Consider the following 18,297-nt stretch of genomic DNA (forward strand, 5'->3'; position numbering starts at 1 on the left):
CCATTCTCCTGCCTCAGCCTCCTGAGTAGCTGGGACTACAGGTGCCCGCCACCACACCCGGCTACTTTTTTTGTATTTTTAGTAGAAAGAGAGTTTCACTGTGTTAGCCAGGATGGTCTCAATCTCCTGACCTCGTGATCTGCCCGCCTCAGCCTCCCTAAGTGCTAGGATTACAGGCGTGAGCCACCGCACCTGGCCATGGTGTGTATTTTCACAACCACCAACAGAAATGCATTTAAAGGAATAGCTGGTTCCTGCAGAAGTCTAGCACACAGCCAGTTTGAAGTGTAGTGTCCCTGTGTGAAGCCAAGAGGCCTGTCACCATAAGGACGGACATAGTAAATCCATCACAAAGTGTCAGTTCACTGTCAGAGACAGCATGGAATCAAGCCAACTAGACAAGGCCTTCACCCTCTCTGTGCCTCACTTTCCTCCTCTGCAAAAAAGGGATGGTAATAGAGCCCCACCCCTTAGATGTATTAGTGAGGGCTAAGTGAGCTAAGTACAGGAGTGCTTAGAATGCTTTCCTGGCACATAGTAAGTGCCAGGAAAGTGAGTTGGTGCTAGGCCACAGTCCATTGACCCTTCTGTCAAAGGTGCTCAGTAAAGCCGACAGTGGAGAAGTTGGCATTGAACCAAGTTGTGAACCACTAACCTGGGGTGTATTTGAGACTGGGGACTGCGTGTGGTCTATTGGCCTGCAGCCCCTTTGAGGCCGTACTGTACTCCGGGTCCCCTTCACATTCTGCTTATGGCTGTCCCTCTCTCTGCCCTAGCACATCAACCCCGTGGCCGCCTCCCTCATCCAGAAGATGCTTCAGACAGATCCCACTGCCCGCCCAACCATTAATGAGCTGCTTAACGACGAGTTCTTTACTTCTGGCTATATCCCTGCCCGTCTCCCCATCACCTGCCTGACCATTCCACCGAGGTTTTCAATTGCTCCCAGCAGCCTGGACCCCAGCAACCGGAAGCCCCTCACAGTCCTCAATAAAGGTACAACAAGGGTCTGGGTAAGACAGCAGACTCCCCAGAGAAAGCCCAGGTTGTAGGGGTGTGTGTGGCTTAGTCCCTGGCCCCAAGAACTCAGGTTTGGTTTAGGACAGACCTCTGTCCTTAAATTCGTGATTCCCATGCCCATCTGCTTAAATTCGTGATTCCCATGCCCATCTGCTCCTCGGCCTTGCCGGGAAAGACTGACCTTACCATGGCTGGATAAACCTGCTATGCTCAAGAAGAAGAAAATGGACTGATACCAAGCCTAAAAAATTCTTTCCAATCACTTTAATTAATCAATTTAATTTTTTGGAGACAGGGTCTCTCCTCTGTTTTCCAGGTTGAAGTGTAGAGGCACAATCACAGCTCACTGCAGCTTTCAACTCTAGGGTTCAATCAATCCTCCCATCTCAGCCTCCCAAGTAGTTGGGACTGTCAGGCATGAGCCACCATGCCTGGCTAATTTTTTTTTGTTTTTGTAGAGACAGTGTTTTGCCATGTTGCCTAGGCTGGTCTTGGAACTCCTGGGCTCAAGTGATCCTCCCACCTCCACCTCCCAAAGTGTTGGGATTACAGGCATGAGCTGCTACGCCTGGCCTTCTAACACTTTTTCATGATTCATTGAAAAACATAAAAATTTCCTTTTTTTTTTTTTTTTGAGACAGGTCTGGCTGTCTCCTAGGCTGGAGTGGAGTGGTGTGATCTTGGCTCACTGCAACTTCTGCCTCCCAGGCTCAAGTCATCCTCTCATCTCAGCTGAGACTACAGGCGTGTGCTGCCATGCCTGGCTAATTTTTTGTATTTTTTGTAGAGACAGATTCTCACTTTGTTGCCCAGGCTGTTCTCAAACTCCTAAGCTCAAGCAATCTGCCCGCCTTGGCCTTCCAAAGTACTGGGTTTACAAGTGTGAGCCACTGCACCCAGCCAGCATGAAAATTTTCAAGTACACATATAGAGCATAATGTAATGGATTCCCTCATACTTACCAGATTCAATAATTAGTTATCAGGATTTTGTCAAGTTTGCTTCATTCATTTATTTTTGTTTCTTTGAAGTATTTTTTAAAGTTAACCCCAGGCACTTTGCCATTTTTATACCTATATAAACTTCAGAATACTTCTCTTAAAAAAGATGGACATTTTCTTAAAAATCAAAAAACCATATGCCATTGCTTAGGTTGTCATTGCTTCTAGGTCTCTTCAGAGAACAGAATTAGGAACTGCATTTGTGGCAGTGGGGGAAGACTGACATTGAGTCTGTGTTGGTATTTCCAAATCACACATTTTTAAACATTCTTTTATATTATTGTAAGCTTATGAAAAACGTAGCAGAGACCAAAAAGACACTCCCATTCTCCCCTTTTGCCCAGATTCACCAGTTAACACTTTTTTTTCGCATTTATCAATTGCCCTCTTTTTTCTGAACATTCAAAAGTTGTATACGTCCTACACTTTACCCTTAATGCTTCAGTGTATGCTTCCTGCAAACAGATTCTTTTACATAACAATAATACCTGGCACAATTCCCAAGTTCAGGAAATTTAACATTGATACATACTGTCTTACAGTGATTTTCTTTTCCTCCACTGGGGAGTTACTGCTTTTCTTTTGGTAATTAAGTGTCTGATTCAGACACAATATTAATCTGTTTTTACTTGTTTGGTTTATACTCATATTTTCTCTTAAACTGAAAATCTTGTTCCCTTACATTAATATGCTTAAAATTTTCAACATATATGAGTTCCTGTTATTAAATGATATTTTATTTTCTTGCATTTCTAATTGTCTTTAAAGTATATTTCACTAAGGATACATAGTTTTAAAAAGTCACTTGAAATACTTTTTTGCTCTGTGGATATATCACCAATTTGATGTACAACTTCAGTTCATTTTTCAGTTTTCAATTTTTAGGCATTGGTTTTTCTTAAACTTCATTTTGGAATAATTTTAGGCTTATACAGAAAAGTTGCAACAACAAAAAACTCCCCAGAGTTTCCACATACCTTGCAGCTACTACAGTGGAATTTTTTTTGAGACAGGTCTCAGGACTTGCTGTCACCCAGGCTGGAATGCAGTGGCTCAATCATAGCTCACTGCAGCCTCAACATCCTGGGCTCAAACAGTCCCCGTGCCTCACCCTCCAGAGTAGCTAGGACTACAGGCATGTGCCACTATACCCAGCTAATTAAAAATTTTTTTCTTTGGGAAGCCGAGGTGGACGGGTTGCCTGAGTTCAGGAGTTTGAGATCAGCCTGGGCAACATGGCAAAACCCCATCTCTACTAAGTACAAAAAATTAGCCAGGCATGGTGGTGTGCACCTGTAATCTCAGCTACTCAGGAGACTGAGGCACAAGAATCACTTGAACCCGGGAGGTGGAGGTTGTAGTAAGCCGAGATCTCACCTCTGCACTCCAGCCTGGGCAACAGAGCAAGACTCTGTCTCAAAAAAAAAAAAAAAAAAAAAAATTTTTTTTTGTAGAGACAAGATCTCACTATGTTGACCAGGTTTATCTCAAACTCCTGCCCTCAAGTGATCCTCCTCTGCCTCCCAAAGTGTTAGGATTACAAGCGTGAGCCACTGTGTCCTGCCTACAGTGATGTTCTAATGGCAATTTTTCTTTTCCTTACTTTTTCTACATTTAATAATTGGAATTCTTCTGTAAGGAAGAGCTGTTCCTTCTCTCCCATTGATTTATTTATTTGGTTATGTCTGAAATAGACTCATGGATATTTTATTCTTTGGGCTCTATTTTAAAGGATTACTTATTTCTCTGTTTTCATTTATTTTTTTTAATTTGAGACAGGGTCTTGCTCTGTTTCCCAGGCTGGAGCACAGTGGCACAGTTGTACCTCACTGTAGCTTTGACCTCCTGGGCTCAAGTGATCCTCCACCCTCAGCCTCCCAAGTAATTGGGACTTTAGGCACGTGCCACCATGTCTGACCAATTTTTAAATTTTTTGTAGAGATGAGGTCTTGCCCTGTTGCACACACTGGTCTCGAACTCTTGAGCTCAAGTGATCCTCCTGCCTCAGCCTCCTACTTTTTTTCTTTCAGTTTTAATTTTTCATATAGCATTTTAAAAACTTAAGGAAATTTTCAGTTACCCAAAGGTGGAGAGAACTGTATGATGAGTCCCATGTTTCATCTATTTTTACTACTTATCAACATTTGGACAGACTTTATTTATTTATTCCAGCCTCTGCCTTTTTTGTTACTGGAGTTTAAAAAAATTATTATTTACTATTTATTATTATTTATTATTTATTTGAGACAGTCTTGCTTTGTTGCCCAGGCTGGAGTGCAGTGGCAAGATCATGACTTACAGCAGCCTCCACCTCCTGCGTTCAAGTGACTCTCCCACCTCAGCTTCCCAAGTAGCTGGGACAGCATGTCCAGCTAGTTTCTGTATTTTTAGTAGAGACAGGGTTTTGCCATGTTGCTCAGGCTGGTCTCAAACTCCTGAGCTCAGTCTACCTGCCTTGGCCTCTCACAGTGTTGGGATTACAGGTGTGAGCCACTAGGCCTGGCCTTGCTGGAGTGTTTAAAGCAAATCCCTAATATCTTATTATTTCATACCTAAGTCCCTATCATGGCATTGTTTTTTAATTGAAAACTTAAACATTTTATATTATGCAAGGAGAATTACCACATGTTGGTGGGGGAATAAATAAATAAGGAAAAAGACAACAAAAATAATCTGTGTTTCTACTGCCCAGATATAATCAGCATTAAAATTTCATGTATCTTTTCAAGCTTTTTTTGGTTATAAATAAGCATATAAAGCAAATTTTGGGGTGGAAAAAAATTTCTTGTGTTTTTATTTAAATGCCGACTGAATCCATTCTGTGGATGAACTGAACTACTCAGCCCTTCCATCTGCCTGGATGCTGAAGATGCTTTTAATTCTTTGCTCGAAGCTGGGCAGCTCTGAGCTGCTGTTGCCTTCAAGCTGTTTGCCTGAGTGGCAGGTCGTATCCTGCAGGGCCACATCGTTGGGTCAGAGGCCAGAGCATCTGAAGATCTGTTGCCTCATAGTGAGCACTTGTGCCTGTCACCTGAGCATGGCAGCTGCTGCTCTAATAACCAGGCACTGACTCAGTTTCCCCAAAGCAATGGTAGCTAAGAGAATCTTTCTTTCGGAAGAGTTTCAGCTGTGGCAGGGGAGTCCTATGCCCTTCCCAACGCCCCTGTTTTTGTCACCTTTCTAGGCTTGGAGAACGCCCTGCCTGAGCGTACCCGGGAAAAGGAAGAACCAGTGGTTCGAGAGACAGGTGAGGTGGTCGACTGCCACCTCAGTGACATGCTGCAGCAGCTGCACAGTGTCAATGCCTCCAAGCCCTCGGAGCGTGGGCTGGTCAGGCAAGGTGGGTACTGCGGGGCCCTGGGCGGGGCAGGATTGCTTGGGGCATCTGGAGAAGGCAGGAGGAGCCTTGGCCAACAAAGCACTGGTGACTTGTCCAGGCCCTGTCTCCATAGGACCATTGGTTTCCCCATTTCCTGATATCCGAGGCCCTGCTTGCTGTGGCTCCTGCCTTCTTTTCTGATCCGTCTCTTACTCTAGCACCTCGATGTGCCACCTTCACACGCTGTTTCTTTTGCTCAGTAAGTTCCTGTTGTTTCTTCAAGACCCTTGAAATAACAGACCCAGACGTACTGCAGCCTCAGGGCTTTCTCCCTGGCCCTGGCATGAAAGCACTTCTTCCAGACACCACATGGCTCACACTGTGGCCTCCTTCAAGTGTCTGCTCCGGTGTCACCTCCGTGAGCATCTCCCTGGCCCCTCTGCTGGTGCTTCTCATCCCCTTACCCACTGCATAGTTTTCCATAACACTTCTCACCCAACATAGTCCAACACGTCCTTCTTCTCTGATTGGATTTAAAGTAAGGTGTTTGTTGCATGCACTGAATATAACATTTTAATGTGTTTGCAGCCGGCTTCTGTCTTCACAGTTTCCTAATTACTCCAAACTGGAAAACTAGATGTCTCTGACTCTTACCATGATAGAAGTCACTGATATTTTGCCCATACTTAATGTGATTAGTCTTTGCCCCTGCAACCACAGTGTAAGCTCTGTGGAGGCTGGGGTTTTGTCTGTTGCTCACTGTACCTGCAACAGTGCCTGGCACGGTAAGCCTTCAGTAAATGGGTCAGTGGAATGAAGGAGTGAGTGGAACTTGGTGCGCTGTGCTGAAACTTTCTGTGTAGAGATGTCTATGCTGCTGCTTGTCTGAGCCTGTTGGCAGCAGAGGCCCTGCTTTGCTCTTCTCTGGGGCCCTAGGCCTCTCAACTGAGCCCAGGTGGTGTGCCCAGCAGGCTTCCTTGTTCCCTGGTGTGGGCCACATGTGTGGACCAGAGAAGAAGAGGCTGGTCCTGACCAATTGTCTGTCTGTTTCTGTCTTAGAGGAGGCTGAGGATCCTGCCTGCATCCCCATCTTCTGGGTCAGCAAGTGGGTGGACTATTCGGACAAGTACGGCCTTGGTAGGTTTCTTCCAGAACCAGGTGGGTGACTCAGGCACAGCCAGGTGACCTTTTCAGTTGTTACAGGCTCTGGCCTTTTTGAGCTCCCAGGTACTCTTAGTGCCCTCCTTTCTCCATCCCAGGCCTCCCAATTCCAGCTCCCAGTGCTCCCCGACTCCCCAGCCTTTTTCCCCCACTGCCCAGAGACAGGGTCCTACTCTGTCGCCCAGGCTGGAGTGCAGTGGCACAGTCATGACTCACTACAGCCTCAAACTTCCAGGCTTATGCCTGGCTGCAGGCTCAGCCTCCTAAGTAGCTGGGACTACAGGCATGCACCATCACGCTCAGCTAATTTTTAAAATAGTTTGTAGAGATGAGGTCTCATTACATTGCCCAGACTGGTCTCAAACTCCTAGGCTCAAACAGTCCTCCCCCCTCAGCCTCCCAAAGTGCTGGAATCACAGGCATGTGCCACCGCACCCAGCCCCACTCCCCACTTTCTATTCCCCCTTTCTGAGACCTCTCTTCACTGATCCCTAGGGTATCAGCTCTGTGATAACAGCGTGGGGGTGCTCTTCAATGACTCAACACGCCTCATCCTCTACAACGATGGTGACAGCCTGCAGTACATAGAGCGTGACGGCACCGAGTCCTACCTCACCGTGAGTTCCCATCCCAACTCCTTGATGAAGAAGGTAAGTGCCGTCCGGCCCATGGGGCGTGCTATTGCGGGAGTGGGACCTGTGCTGGAGGGCGAGACTAATTCTGGAACCCCTCACTTACTTTTCATCCAGATCACCCTCCTTAAATATTTCCGCAATTACATGAGTGAGCATTTGCTGAAGGCAGGTGCCAACATCACGCCGCGTGAAGGTGATGAGCTCGCCCGGCTGCCCTACCTGCGGACCTGGTTCCGCACCCGCAGTGCCATCATCCTGCACCTCAGCAATGGCAGCGTGCAGATCAACTTCTTCCAGGTGAGCTGGATGTCACCAGGGGCAGGAGAGAGCTGGGGTAGGCTCCACGTGCTTGGCAGTGGCCCATGTGAGTTGAGTATGGAGTGAATGGCTCAGGTACCTATAACCTGTTGTGTCTTCCCTCTACTCCCTAACATACACTGGCCTCTGGGATCAGCAATCCCTGCCCCTCTTCTCTTGCAGGATCACACCAAGCTCATCTTGTGCCCACTGATGGCAGCCGTGACCTACATCGATGAGAAGCGGGACTTCCGCACGTACCGCCTGAGTCTCCTGGAGGAGTACGGCTGCTGCAAGGAGCTGGCCAGCCGGCTCCGCTATGCCCGCACTATGGTGGACAAGCTGCTGAGCTCACGCTCGGCCAGCAACCGCCTCAAGGCCTCCTAATAGCCGCCCTCCCCTCCGGACTGGTGCCCTCCTCACTCCCACCAGCATCTGGGGCCCATACTGGTTGGCTCCTGCGGTGCCATGTCTGCAGTGTGCCCCCCAGCCCCGGTGGCTGGGCAGAGCTGCATCATCCTTGCAGGTGGGGGTTGCTGTGTAAGTTATTTTTGTACATGTTCGGGTGTGGGTTCTACAGCCTCGTCCCCTCCCCCTCAACCCCACCATATGAATTGTACAGAATATTTCTATTGAGTTCGGAACTGTCCTTTCCTTGGCTTTATACACATTAAACAGATGTGAATCTTCTTTTTCTTGTATTTCCTGAGGGGTGCCAGGGCCTGGGATCCAGGGAACATCTCTGCTTCGTCAGCCCCAGGCTGCCCAGCCTCTGCCAGTCTTGTGGGGGGTAGGGGGTGACAGTGTCTGTGGACCAGACTGGAGTGCAGTGGCATGATCCTGGCTCTCTGCAGCCTGGAACTCCTGGGCTCAAGCGATTCTCCCACCTTAGCCTCCCAAGCAGCTGGGACTACAGGCGTGCGCCACCATGCCTGGCTAATTTTTCAAATGTTTTGTAGAGGTGGGGTCTTGCCATGTTGGCCAGGCTGGTCTGGAATTCCTGAGCTCAAGTGATCCTCTCACCTCAGCCTCCCAAAATGCTGGTATAGGTGTGAGCCACTGCACCCAGCCTGGCAGTCTTTTCTGATTCTGATTCTGAGGCCAGCCACAGGCTCAGCTCTTCAGCTAGCCAGCATGGAGACCATTTGTGTGGCCTCCGGCCCACCTCACCTCCCTGCAGCCCCAGGGCACGACCCCCTGGCCTCTGAGTCTGGTGGGTAGTAGGGCAGGAAGAGGCTCTCAGAGGCACAACTCCTCATGACTCGGTGCGTGTGGAGGAGCAGCTGTGGGAAGCGGTTTGTGAAGTACTGGATGAAGCCGTCAGGGACTTGGCCAAGTGCCTGTCGCACCTCAACTGGGAGCTCCCTGTAGTGGTGCTTCTGGGGGTAGGCAGAGCAAGAGAACCCTGGCTCAGCTGCAGCCATGCCTCCCCAAGACCCAGGCCCACCCAGGCCCCAACACATACCTTGTTCCTCACAGCACGGAGCAGGTCTCGCACTGATGTCCCCTTATAGGACCGGAACTTTCTCAGGTCTGTGGACAGGGAATTCAGTGTCCTGAAACTGTCCCTGCTGGGCTCCCCTCCACCGCCCAGGCCCACCTGAGTGTAGCCTCTACCTGTCTGCAGTGGCATGGAGATGTGCTCGTGCCAGTTGTCCCGGACCACCGCGCAGCCTCCTGCCTCCAGTGCCCTCATCAGGGGCTCCTGCTCAGACTCCTTCTCCAGCCAGTCACTGACATCCTGGGGCCCCAGAGAGCTCCTGAGCCTTGTGACCGGGGCCAGATGCCACATAGCCAGGAGTGTGTTGTCTGACTTAGGGGAGTGATTTAGGGTGACTGACAAGGAACATTGCCTCTGGGGGCGTGAAGCTTCTCTATGCCACGCCTCTGTTATTTACCACCAACCTATGAGCTTGGTACTGCTGTCCCCTTTCTACAGATGAGCAAACTGCAGTTCAGTGGTACGAAGTCTCTTGCTCAAGTTCACACAAGTGCAGTGGGCTACTGGCACAGCATGAGTGACGACTCAGGTGGAAAGGAATGGGCTATATTCCCATACAAAGGGCAGCTGGGGCTGGCGAAGCTGGCAGTGAGTGGACCGGAGAGTGCCAAGATGGTGGAGTTTAGGAGTCCAGGCTGGCTCCCAGTTTAGGGAAAGAGCCAGGCTGCCAGGACCAGGTAGCTCTTCCTGTTTTCCCTCAGCCAATCTAATATCCCATTTCTAATTGCCCAGGACCCAAACTTAGGACTTTTGGGGACCATTCCCAAGCTTTCCTTCTGACCTGGAAGAACTGGAGTTGCTTGGCTCTGCTCCAAAAGAAGGGGTGGGCCAGCACCTGGGGGGCAGAGGGGCGTGCCTGTGGCAGCAGGCTCAACATGGCTGCAACCAGGTCCCGGGCAACCACCTTGTCTGGAGGATGGAAGAGGAAGAGAAAAGTCTGTTTCAGGCCTGCCTAGTGTCTTGCCCTTCCTCCCTTCTCTGCCCGGCCCAGGGCTCCCTCACCATGGACCTCTTCCTCCAGGTGAGCCAGACAGGGAACCCCTGTGAGGATGTTTGCCTGGCGATAAAGACTGTCTCCAAAGGGGTGGCTGCCACCAGAAAGCACGTAGTAGAACACGCAGCCTGCAGAGAAGATGTCCACAGCGCTGGTCTGGGACAAGAGAGATGGGCGTAAGAAGGAAATCTCTGCTTCCAGGAAGTCGGCCTGGCTAAATTCTCCCATGGACTGATAGAGCAGCCAGGGGTTTGGTTCAGATTGGAACTCAAGAAGCTTCCTGGGCAGCATCTCCTTGGCTCTAGATGCTCCCTGCCCACACACACACACCACTATAGGGGTCCCATGGTTTTCATGCAAAACCTTTGCCCCTGCTGAGCTAGTTCAGGTTTCCAAGCTTCATTCCTGCAGGGTGTAGGCAGGTAACATATGTGGGTGCCAGACATGAGGCAATAAGGCAATCAGGAGGACTGTGATGACCTGGCATGGGTTCTGTCTGCAGGGGCACCTGGTCCTTAGCTCCAACCCATTGTCACCAGGGGACTCTCCAGGGTGGCAGAGCTGATTTTGTTTTTATTGAGTTGGGGCCTTGCTCATGTTGCCCAGGCTAGAGTGCAGTGGCACAACCACAGCTCACTGTAACCTCAAACTCCTGGGCTCTAGCAGTCTTTGGCCTGAGTAGCTGGGACTACAGGCATGTGTCACCATGCCCGACCAATTTTAAAATTGTTTGTAGAGATGGGTCTTCTTATGTTACCCAGGCTGATCTCGAACTTTTGGCCTCAAGTGATTCCGATTTTTAAAAGAAAATCCAGAAATCCAAATTGTATGTGGAATTTCTCAAACGTTAAAATATCGGGCCAGGCATGTGGCTGACACCTTGTAATCCCAGCACTTTGGGAGGCCGAGGTGGGAGGATTGCCTGAGGCCAAGAGTTCAAGACCAGCGTGGGCAACATGGTGAGACCCTGCCTCTACAAAAAAATACAAAAATTAACTGGGTGCCATGTTGCGTGCCCGTAGTCCCAACAACTTGGGAGGCTGAGGTGAGAGGATCCCTTGAGCTCAGGAGTTTAAGGCTGCAGTGAGCTGTGATGGTATCACTGCACTCCATGACAGAGCAAGACCCTGTCTCAAAATTCATATATAGGGCCAAGCACAGTGGCTCATGCCTATAATCCCTGCACTTTGGGAAGCCGAGGTAGGTGAATCACCTGAGGGTTGGGAGTTCGAGACCAGCCTGGCCAACATGGCATAAACCCCATCTCTACTAAAAATACAAAAATTAACTGGGCGTGGTGGCTCCTGCCTGTAGTCCCAGCTACTAGGGAGGCTGAGGCAGGAGAATCACTTGAACCCAGGACGCGGAGGTTGCAGTGAGCTGAGATCACGCCGCTGCACTCCAGCTTGGGCAACAAGAGCGAAACTCCATCTCAAAAAAAAAAAAAAAGAAAAGAAAAAGAAAAAGATATATATATATATTGGCCACTAATTTAAAAATAAACTGTACAGTCTCATGACATCACGCATTTAGTCCTTGAGCCCAAGTCACCACTTTGAGCTTTCTCTCAACTTTAGGAGGGGGCAGCCTTCCCTGGTGACTGTCCTTTTGTGTGATTGGCATCTATTTCTCTGGCTTCAACTTCCGCCCACACACTGTGACTCAAAAGCCACAATTCTGGGGTCCCAAACGCAAGTGTCTGTCTGTGTGGGTCAGATGCTGCTCTGTGTATCAACTAATTAGCTCATCTGATGCCCTCCGAAACCTTCCACACCAGTGGTTCTCAAACTTGGCTCCACATAAAAATGACCCAGGCAATTAGGTCAAAATCACTGGGTGTGGGGTCTGGGTTTTTTTGTTTGTTTTTTTTTTGTGTTTTGAGAGAGAGAGAGTCTCACTCTGTTGTCCAGGCTAGAGTGCAGTGGCCTGATCTTGACTCTCTGGAACTCCCACCTCCCAGGCTCAAGTGATCCTCCCACCTCAGCCTCCCAAGTAGCTGGGACCACAGATGCACACACCCACACCGGCTAAATTGTGTGTGCTTTTGGTAGAGATGAGGTATCCCTAGGTTACCCAGGCTGGTCTTGAACTCCTGAGCTCAAGCAATCCGCCTGCCTTGGCCTCTCAAAGTGCTGGGATTACAGGCGTGAGCCACCACACCCGGCAATGGGCATCCTTTTTTAAAGTTGTGCAGCGGTTGTGAAGCACAGTGAAGATTGCAAACCATTTTCTAGCTCAGGGTTTCCCAACCTCAGCACCACTGACATTTTGTTAATTCTTTGGGTTGAGTGCTGTCCTGTCCTGTAAGACGTTTAGCAGCATTTCCAGCAGATGCCAGTAGCCCCTCCCTCCCAAGTCATGACAGTCAAAAATGTCTCCAGACATTGCCTAATGTCCCCTGGGTGGCAAAACAGTTCCTGACACTGCTGTAGAAGGAAGGACAAATTATCCCTTCTTTAAGAAGAAACAAGCTTGGAGGAGCAGCTCAAAGTCACACAGCAAGTGTCATGGAGTCTCCTCAGGAGGGGAACTGGGACAGGGACGGATTCCTGCAGCCTGGGGCAGCTGTGTGCCTGGAGGACTTGGTGGATAGACTCACAGGACTGTCTGGTGGCAGGAGCTGCAGGAGCTCGGGCGCCATCCAGCCTTCCGTGCCGGGGATGCCGGAGTGGAGGCTGAAGCTACAGCGGCCAGCAGGCAGCTTCTTGCAGAGGCCGAAGTCTGAAAGCACCACCCTGCCCAGGCCCTGGCTGTCAGGCCGGGTGATGAGAATATTGCCTGGCTTCAGGTCCCGGTGCACTGTGGGAGGTGGGCAGAAAGAAAGCTGGTTGCTGAGGGCGGAAGGCAGGAGCTAAGGACAGGAAGCGGGAGGCAGGGGTAGTGCGGGTACCTATGTGTAAAGAATGCAGGTGGGCCAGGCCAGACATCAGCTGCTGCAGCACCACCTCGGGCTCCAGGCCCCCGCGATCCAGGTCCGGGTTTTCTACGTACTGAGCAGCAGTGAGGGCCAAAGCATCAATCTCCAGCCCGGACCTTCTACCCCCACCCTCCCTGAGCCCTCAACTCACCTCCTGCAAGGAGGCCCGGCAGAGCTCCAGGGCAATGTAGTGGAACTGGGGTCCCCGCTCGGTGCAGAAGTAGCGGAGCACATTGGGGTGCCTGTCAGACTCCTGCAGCAGTTGAACTTCCCGCCGAACCAGGCCAAAGCACTCGCGGAGGAGCCGCTTGACAGCCACTGCTCGTCCCTCAAACTGTCCCCTGGAAAGTGGGTGATGGCGGGGGCAGGGGGGCATTCAGGGAAACGAGATAAAGGGCACTTTGGGAGGCCAAGGCGGGAGGATCACTTGAGGTCAGGAGTTCGAGACCAGCCTGGCCAACATGGCGAAACTCTGTCTCTACTAAAAAAATGTAAAAATTAGCCGGGCGTGGTGATACACACCTGTAATCCCAACTACTGGGGAGGCTGAAGCCCAGAATTGCTTCAACCTGGGAAGCAGCGGTTGCAGTGAGCTGAGATTGCACCACTGCCCTCCAGCCTGGGCAACAGAAAAAGACTCAAAAAAAAAAAAAAAAAAAAAGCAGATAAAGGAAAGAGCAGGACTGGTGAGTGAGGGATTAACCTGTACCCACCTCGGGGAGTCTTTGGAAGAATGTCTCTCTTGGGGACAGTGCCCACGAGGGCTGTGAGTGCCGTGTCCCCAGCTTGGCTCCTGGCTGCCACTCACCGGAAAACGAAAGTCCCGCCTGCCCCGCGGCCCAGCACGTCCTTGGGATTGAAGGAAATCTTCCCCACTACGGTGAGTTGCTCAGCTGGGGGAGAGGAGGGTGGTGACTCAGGGAGCCTCTGCCTACCTTTGCCTGCCACTGGCCCAGTCCACACTCACCTCGACCTTTTCTGCGCCTCCACCCTCCCATGCTTAGCCTGGTGCAGTGGGTAAGAGCAAGGGCCCAGGTGCCAGACTGTCTGGGTTCAATGTCTGGTGCTGCCACTGACTCTTTGTCTACTTAGGCAAATTCCTCACTTCTGTGCCCTCAGTATTCTCATCTGTAGAGCGGTGAACTAAGGTTAAAGAGCCCACACAATATTATTGTGAGGATTAAATGGATATATTGAAAGAACGGGTAGAGGTGATGTCTGCTATATTATCCTCTTTTATCTCTCCCCTTCTTTCGGCATCTTCTGCACAGGTTTGTTTTATTTTCCCTTTACATTCTCTGCCATTCTGCCCACCTCCACCAGCTGCAACCGAATCCTTTTAATTGACACTGAATCAGCTTCAATTTCAAGGGAAGGTGAGTTCCGGCAGTTGGAAGAGTGATGAGAGTGAGTGTAAACACAGAAAAAAGACTGGACTGGACAGAAGCAGTGGGCATTGGATGCTAACCTGCCCAGAGTTAGTTCCAGGGCAGCAGGGAGCCCCCCTAGAGTCCTTGGTTTCCCATTAGGATGGGTGGGGTTGGCTCAGGTGGGCAAAGATCTGTAGGTTGGGACAGTTACTGCCCTTCCCTTTGGGCAGTCTGTGAGAGATGTCTCACTCTGACCCTGGCAAATCTGGGCAGGCTGTGTCCTGCTCAGCTCCAACGGCTACTATTCATATAGCAAAACGTATATGGCACCCCTAGAGTTGTGCAGTGCAGTGGTCCTGAGAACATTCTACTTAGAGTTTCTAGCTTCAGTTTTTACAGTCAACTTTAGGAAGAGTAAATGAAAATCAGCATTAGGTCTGGGCACCGTGGCTCACACCTGTAACCCCAGCACTTTGGGAGGCCAGGGCAGGTGGGTCACTTGAGTTCAAGACCAGCCTGGGCAACATGATGAAACCCCATCTTTACAAAAAAAAAAAAAAAAATTAGCCAGGCATGGTGTTGTGTGCCTGTAGTCCAGCTACTTGGGAGGCTGAGGTGGGAGGATTGGCTTGAGCCTGGGAAGCAGAGGTTACAGTGAGCTACATTTCAGCCTGAGTGACACAGCAAGACCCTATCTCAATAATAATAATAATAATAATAATAATAATAATAATAATAATATCAGCATTAGGGATCAGTGAGAAAATCACCAAGCTGCACCTTAGCATTCCTCTGGATTATTTGCTTAGAGTTCACACTCATCTGTCAGCAAGATGCAGACAGTACCTTCATTGGTATACACTGAACTTTCTGGAGTAATGGGCTCAGGCAGGGCCTTGCTGGAAGCACATCACCCACACATAGGAAAAACAGGCAGGTCAGCGAGCAGGGACAGAGCTGCTTGAACAAACCCTGCTCATCTGACTGCAGGTGACAGTCACCCTTCTGGGCCCTCTTTGTGTCACTGGCTCTGCTGGACTCAGAGGCTCTTGTGTGTCTGCTCTCAGTGCTCTCGGCATGGAGTAAACACTTGCTTAGAGTTTCCTGGGTTAGATGTTCAGAAGCACCCTTGAAGAGAGATGCCAGACTTAAGGCCACAAAGGCCTTCAATGCAGATACAATGAGCTGGGGAGGCTCAGTCTGCACACACAGATATTTGCCATCACTCTGCTCAGGCTTTTGCATAATTATAATGGAGAGGCAGCAAATGTGGGAGCTTTTGTTGTCATTGTTGTTTTTTTAGAAACAGGGGCTCACTCTGTCACCCAGGCTGGAGTGCACTGGCGTGATCTAGGTTCACTGCAACGTCGAACTCCTGGGCTCAAGCAATCCTTCTGCCTCAGCCCCCCAGGCAGCTGGATTACAGGCATATGCCTCCATGCCTGGCTAATCTTTTTGTATTTTTAATTTTTGTAGAGATGGGGCTTCACTATGTTGCCCAGGCTGGGCTCAAGCAATCCTCCTACCTCGGCCTCCCAAGTTCAACTCCAAAGTAATCAAAAGTTGTCGTGTCAGGGAGAAAGGGCATACAGTCAGAATTACCTCTGGCAATCCTGAATACACATGATGGACTTTGCTGCTGCTTCTCTACAGGTTGGGGAACACTTACAGTCAGTCACATTCTTTCACAGGTATTTGCTGGGTATTGTTCAAGCAGGGGCACCATCCCACAGAAATGAGGGCACCTGCTGGAGCCAGCCACGTGCATTTGGACCCTTGAGCTGCCACTTGTTAGCTTTGTGAGCCGGGGTTGGGTTGGGAATTGTCACTAGACCTTTCTGCCTTAGTTTCCTCTTCCATAAAAGGGGCATTCTATAATAACATTGACCTCACAGGAATGTTATCTCATGAGTTAATGCATTCAAATGATGCAGAACCGTGCCTGGTATAGCCTGGTATACAGTAAGCGCTATATAAATGTTATCTCTGGTTCAGGCTGGATTGCATCCACTTGTCATTGAATGCATGATGCAGCCAGAAGTCCTGAGGGAGGCCCAGCCAAGCATATGTAGATGAATTTCTGTAAGTTTTTGTTTTTGTTTTTTTGTGGGTTTTTTGTTTTGTTTTGAGGTGTAGTCTTGCCCTGTTGCCCAGGCTGGAGTGCAGTGGCACAATCTTGGCTCACTGCAACCTCTGTCTCTTGGGTTCAAGCAATTCTTGTACCTCAGTCACCCCCCAGTAGCTGGAACTACAGGCACCCACCACCACACCAGGCTCATTTTTTTATTTTTAGTAGAGGTGTGGTTTCACCATGTTAGCCAGGCTGGTCTCGAACTCCTGACCTCAAGTGATCCCCTTGCCTCAGCCTCCCAAAGTGCTGGGATTACAGGCATGAGCCACTGCACCTGGCCAAATTTATTCAAGTTAAATGAAAGTTGGCTGTGACTCCACTGTAGTTTTGTGAACCATAAAACAGTCCATAAGGACTTTGATAAGAATGACCCTGGGGAAAGATGGAGTCCTGGTTGTCCAGGTAAATAGCCAGACTCAACTCGAGGCAGAAGGTCCAGGGAGATGGGCCTTCTGTTTTGGGGTACAGTGGGGTATTACTTGGACCCACCCAGGACCAGTAAAATGACAAAAACCTCAACAGCTCAGGGCTGAGGAAATCCTGCTGCAGGGCCCTCTGAAAGAGCTGACCCCTGAGGAAGGGGAGCTGTTTTCCTCTGGGCTAAGGCACAGTGACCACAGAGGCGGACATTGTGAACAGCACTGGAGCATCAAGCCACGTGTAGCGTAAACTTCCGCCTGAGAAGGTGACGGCAGGGTGGGGCCAAGGTATGAGGAAGTGGCTTGAGCAGTGACTAGAAGGAGCCGAGTTCACAAAGACAACCAAATACATGAGCCCAGCCCAGAGCCAATCAAGCAGAAGTAGCCTGGGCTGATTGGTAAAGGCACGCAAGAAGCCCCTGGAGCATTCCAGATGTCAGAGGAACCTTGAAAGGTTCACAGCTCACTGCAGCCTCGACCTTCTGGACTCAAGTGATCCTCCTGCCTTAGCCTCCTGAGTAGCTGGGACTACAGGTGCACACCACCACGCCTGGCGAATTGTTTGTATTATTTGTAGAGACGAGTCTCCCTATGTTTCCCAGGCTGGTCTCGAACTCCTGTCCTTAAGCAATCCCCACCTTGGCCTCTGAAAGTTCTGGGATTACAGGTGTGAGCCACTGTGCCCAACCTAAAAGGGCTTTAGTCCTTATAGGACAAAACTGAGAAAAGATAAGAGAAGCGTTTAAAAAAAAAGGTACTAAATTGTACAAAGGTCATTTACTATTATTGCTTCCAAATATAACATCATTTTAACATGAATATTAATATTACCTAAGTATTATTTAATAATAATGATTGTGACTTCTCATGGTGAGATGATGTAATGAGCTGGATGTTATTATTCCCATTTGACAAATGAAAAAACTAAGCTCAAAGGAGGTAAACAGAGAGCAGCCTTAGATCTATACCCAGTTTTATCTACACCCAGATTCCTTGAAAATAATAATACAATAATGAGCTGGGCATGGTGACTCATGCCTGTAATCCCAGCACTTTGGGAGGCTGAGGTGGGAGGATCGCTAGAGGACATCAGTTCAAGACCAGCCTGGGCAGCATAGCGAGACCCAATCTCTACCAAAAAAAACACACAAAACTTTAAGATTAGCTCTGCGTGGTGGTTTATGCCTGTAGTCACAGCTACTTGAGAGGCTGAGGAGGGAGGATTTCTTGAGCCCAGGAGCTTGAGACTGCAGTGAGCTATGATTGTGCCACTGCACTCCAGCCTGGACAACAGAGCAAGATCCTGTCTCCAAAAAAATAATGATTAAAAAATGACAGCAGACACTCCTAGAGTGCTCAATTACATAACAGGCTCTACTCAAAACACTCTTATTAATTCATGTAGACCTAACCACCCCACTATAGTGGCTTTTTATAAACCAGCTTTGCAGTTAAATCTGCCCCTTGCTTTTCTCTGTTCCTGACTACCCTGTCCCGTTCACTCAAGCTCACCTTCAGGGTCGTCGAGTGGC

General features: G+C 49.5%; 2 protein-coding genes across 3 annotated transcripts in view; one reads left to right on the forward strand and one right to left on the reverse strand.

Annotated features, from left to right (window-relative positions):
• Positions 1-8,123, forward strand: part of PLK1 (polo-like kinase 1) — a 12,724-nt gene extending 4,601 nt beyond the window's left edge. For both annotated transcript variants that reach the window (XM_011987937.1, XM_011987938.1), the window contains 6 exons: positions 777-996; positions 5,206-5,361; positions 6,400-6,477; positions 6,997-7,151; positions 7,251-7,433; positions 7,617-8,123. In XM_011987937.1, coding sequence (XP_011843327.1) covers positions 777-996; positions 5,206-5,361; positions 6,400-6,477; positions 6,997-7,151; positions 7,251-7,433; positions 7,617-7,820 — 996 coding nt within the window. In that variant the 3' untranslated portion in view covers positions 7,821-8,123. The remainder of the gene's footprint in view (positions 1-776; positions 997-5,205; positions 5,362-6,399; positions 6,478-6,996; positions 7,152-7,250; positions 7,434-7,616) is intronic.
• Positions 8,060-18,297, reverse strand: part of ERN2 (endoplasmic reticulum to nucleus signaling 2) — a gene marked incomplete at its 5' end in the record, with an annotated part of 18,679 nt that continues 8,441 nt past the window's right edge. The window contains 9 exons of the mRNA XM_011987963.1: positions 8,060-8,812; positions 8,899-8,966; positions 9,051-9,174; positions 9,716-9,843; positions 9,937-10,084; positions 12,528-12,727; positions 12,819-12,918; positions 12,997-13,186; positions 13,654-13,738. Of these exons, the coding sequence (XP_011843353.1) occupies positions 8,600-8,812; positions 8,899-8,966; positions 9,051-9,174; positions 9,716-9,843; positions 9,937-10,084; positions 12,528-12,727; positions 12,819-12,918; positions 12,997-13,186; positions 13,654-13,738 (1,256 nt within the window). The remainder of the gene's footprint in view (positions 8,813-8,898; positions 8,967-9,050; positions 9,175-9,715; positions 9,844-9,936; positions 10,085-12,527; positions 12,728-12,818; positions 12,919-12,996; positions 13,187-13,653; positions 13,739-18,297) is intronic.

The sequence above is a fragment of the Mandrillus leucophaeus genome, unplaced genomic scaffold (assembly GCF_000951045.1).
Source record: "Mandrillus leucophaeus isolate KB7577 unplaced genomic scaffold, Mleu.le_1.0 Scaffold32, whole genome shotgun sequence".
Taxonomy (NCBI): Eukaryota; Metazoa; Chordata; class Mammalia; order Primates; family Cercopithecidae; genus Mandrillus; species Mandrillus leucophaeus.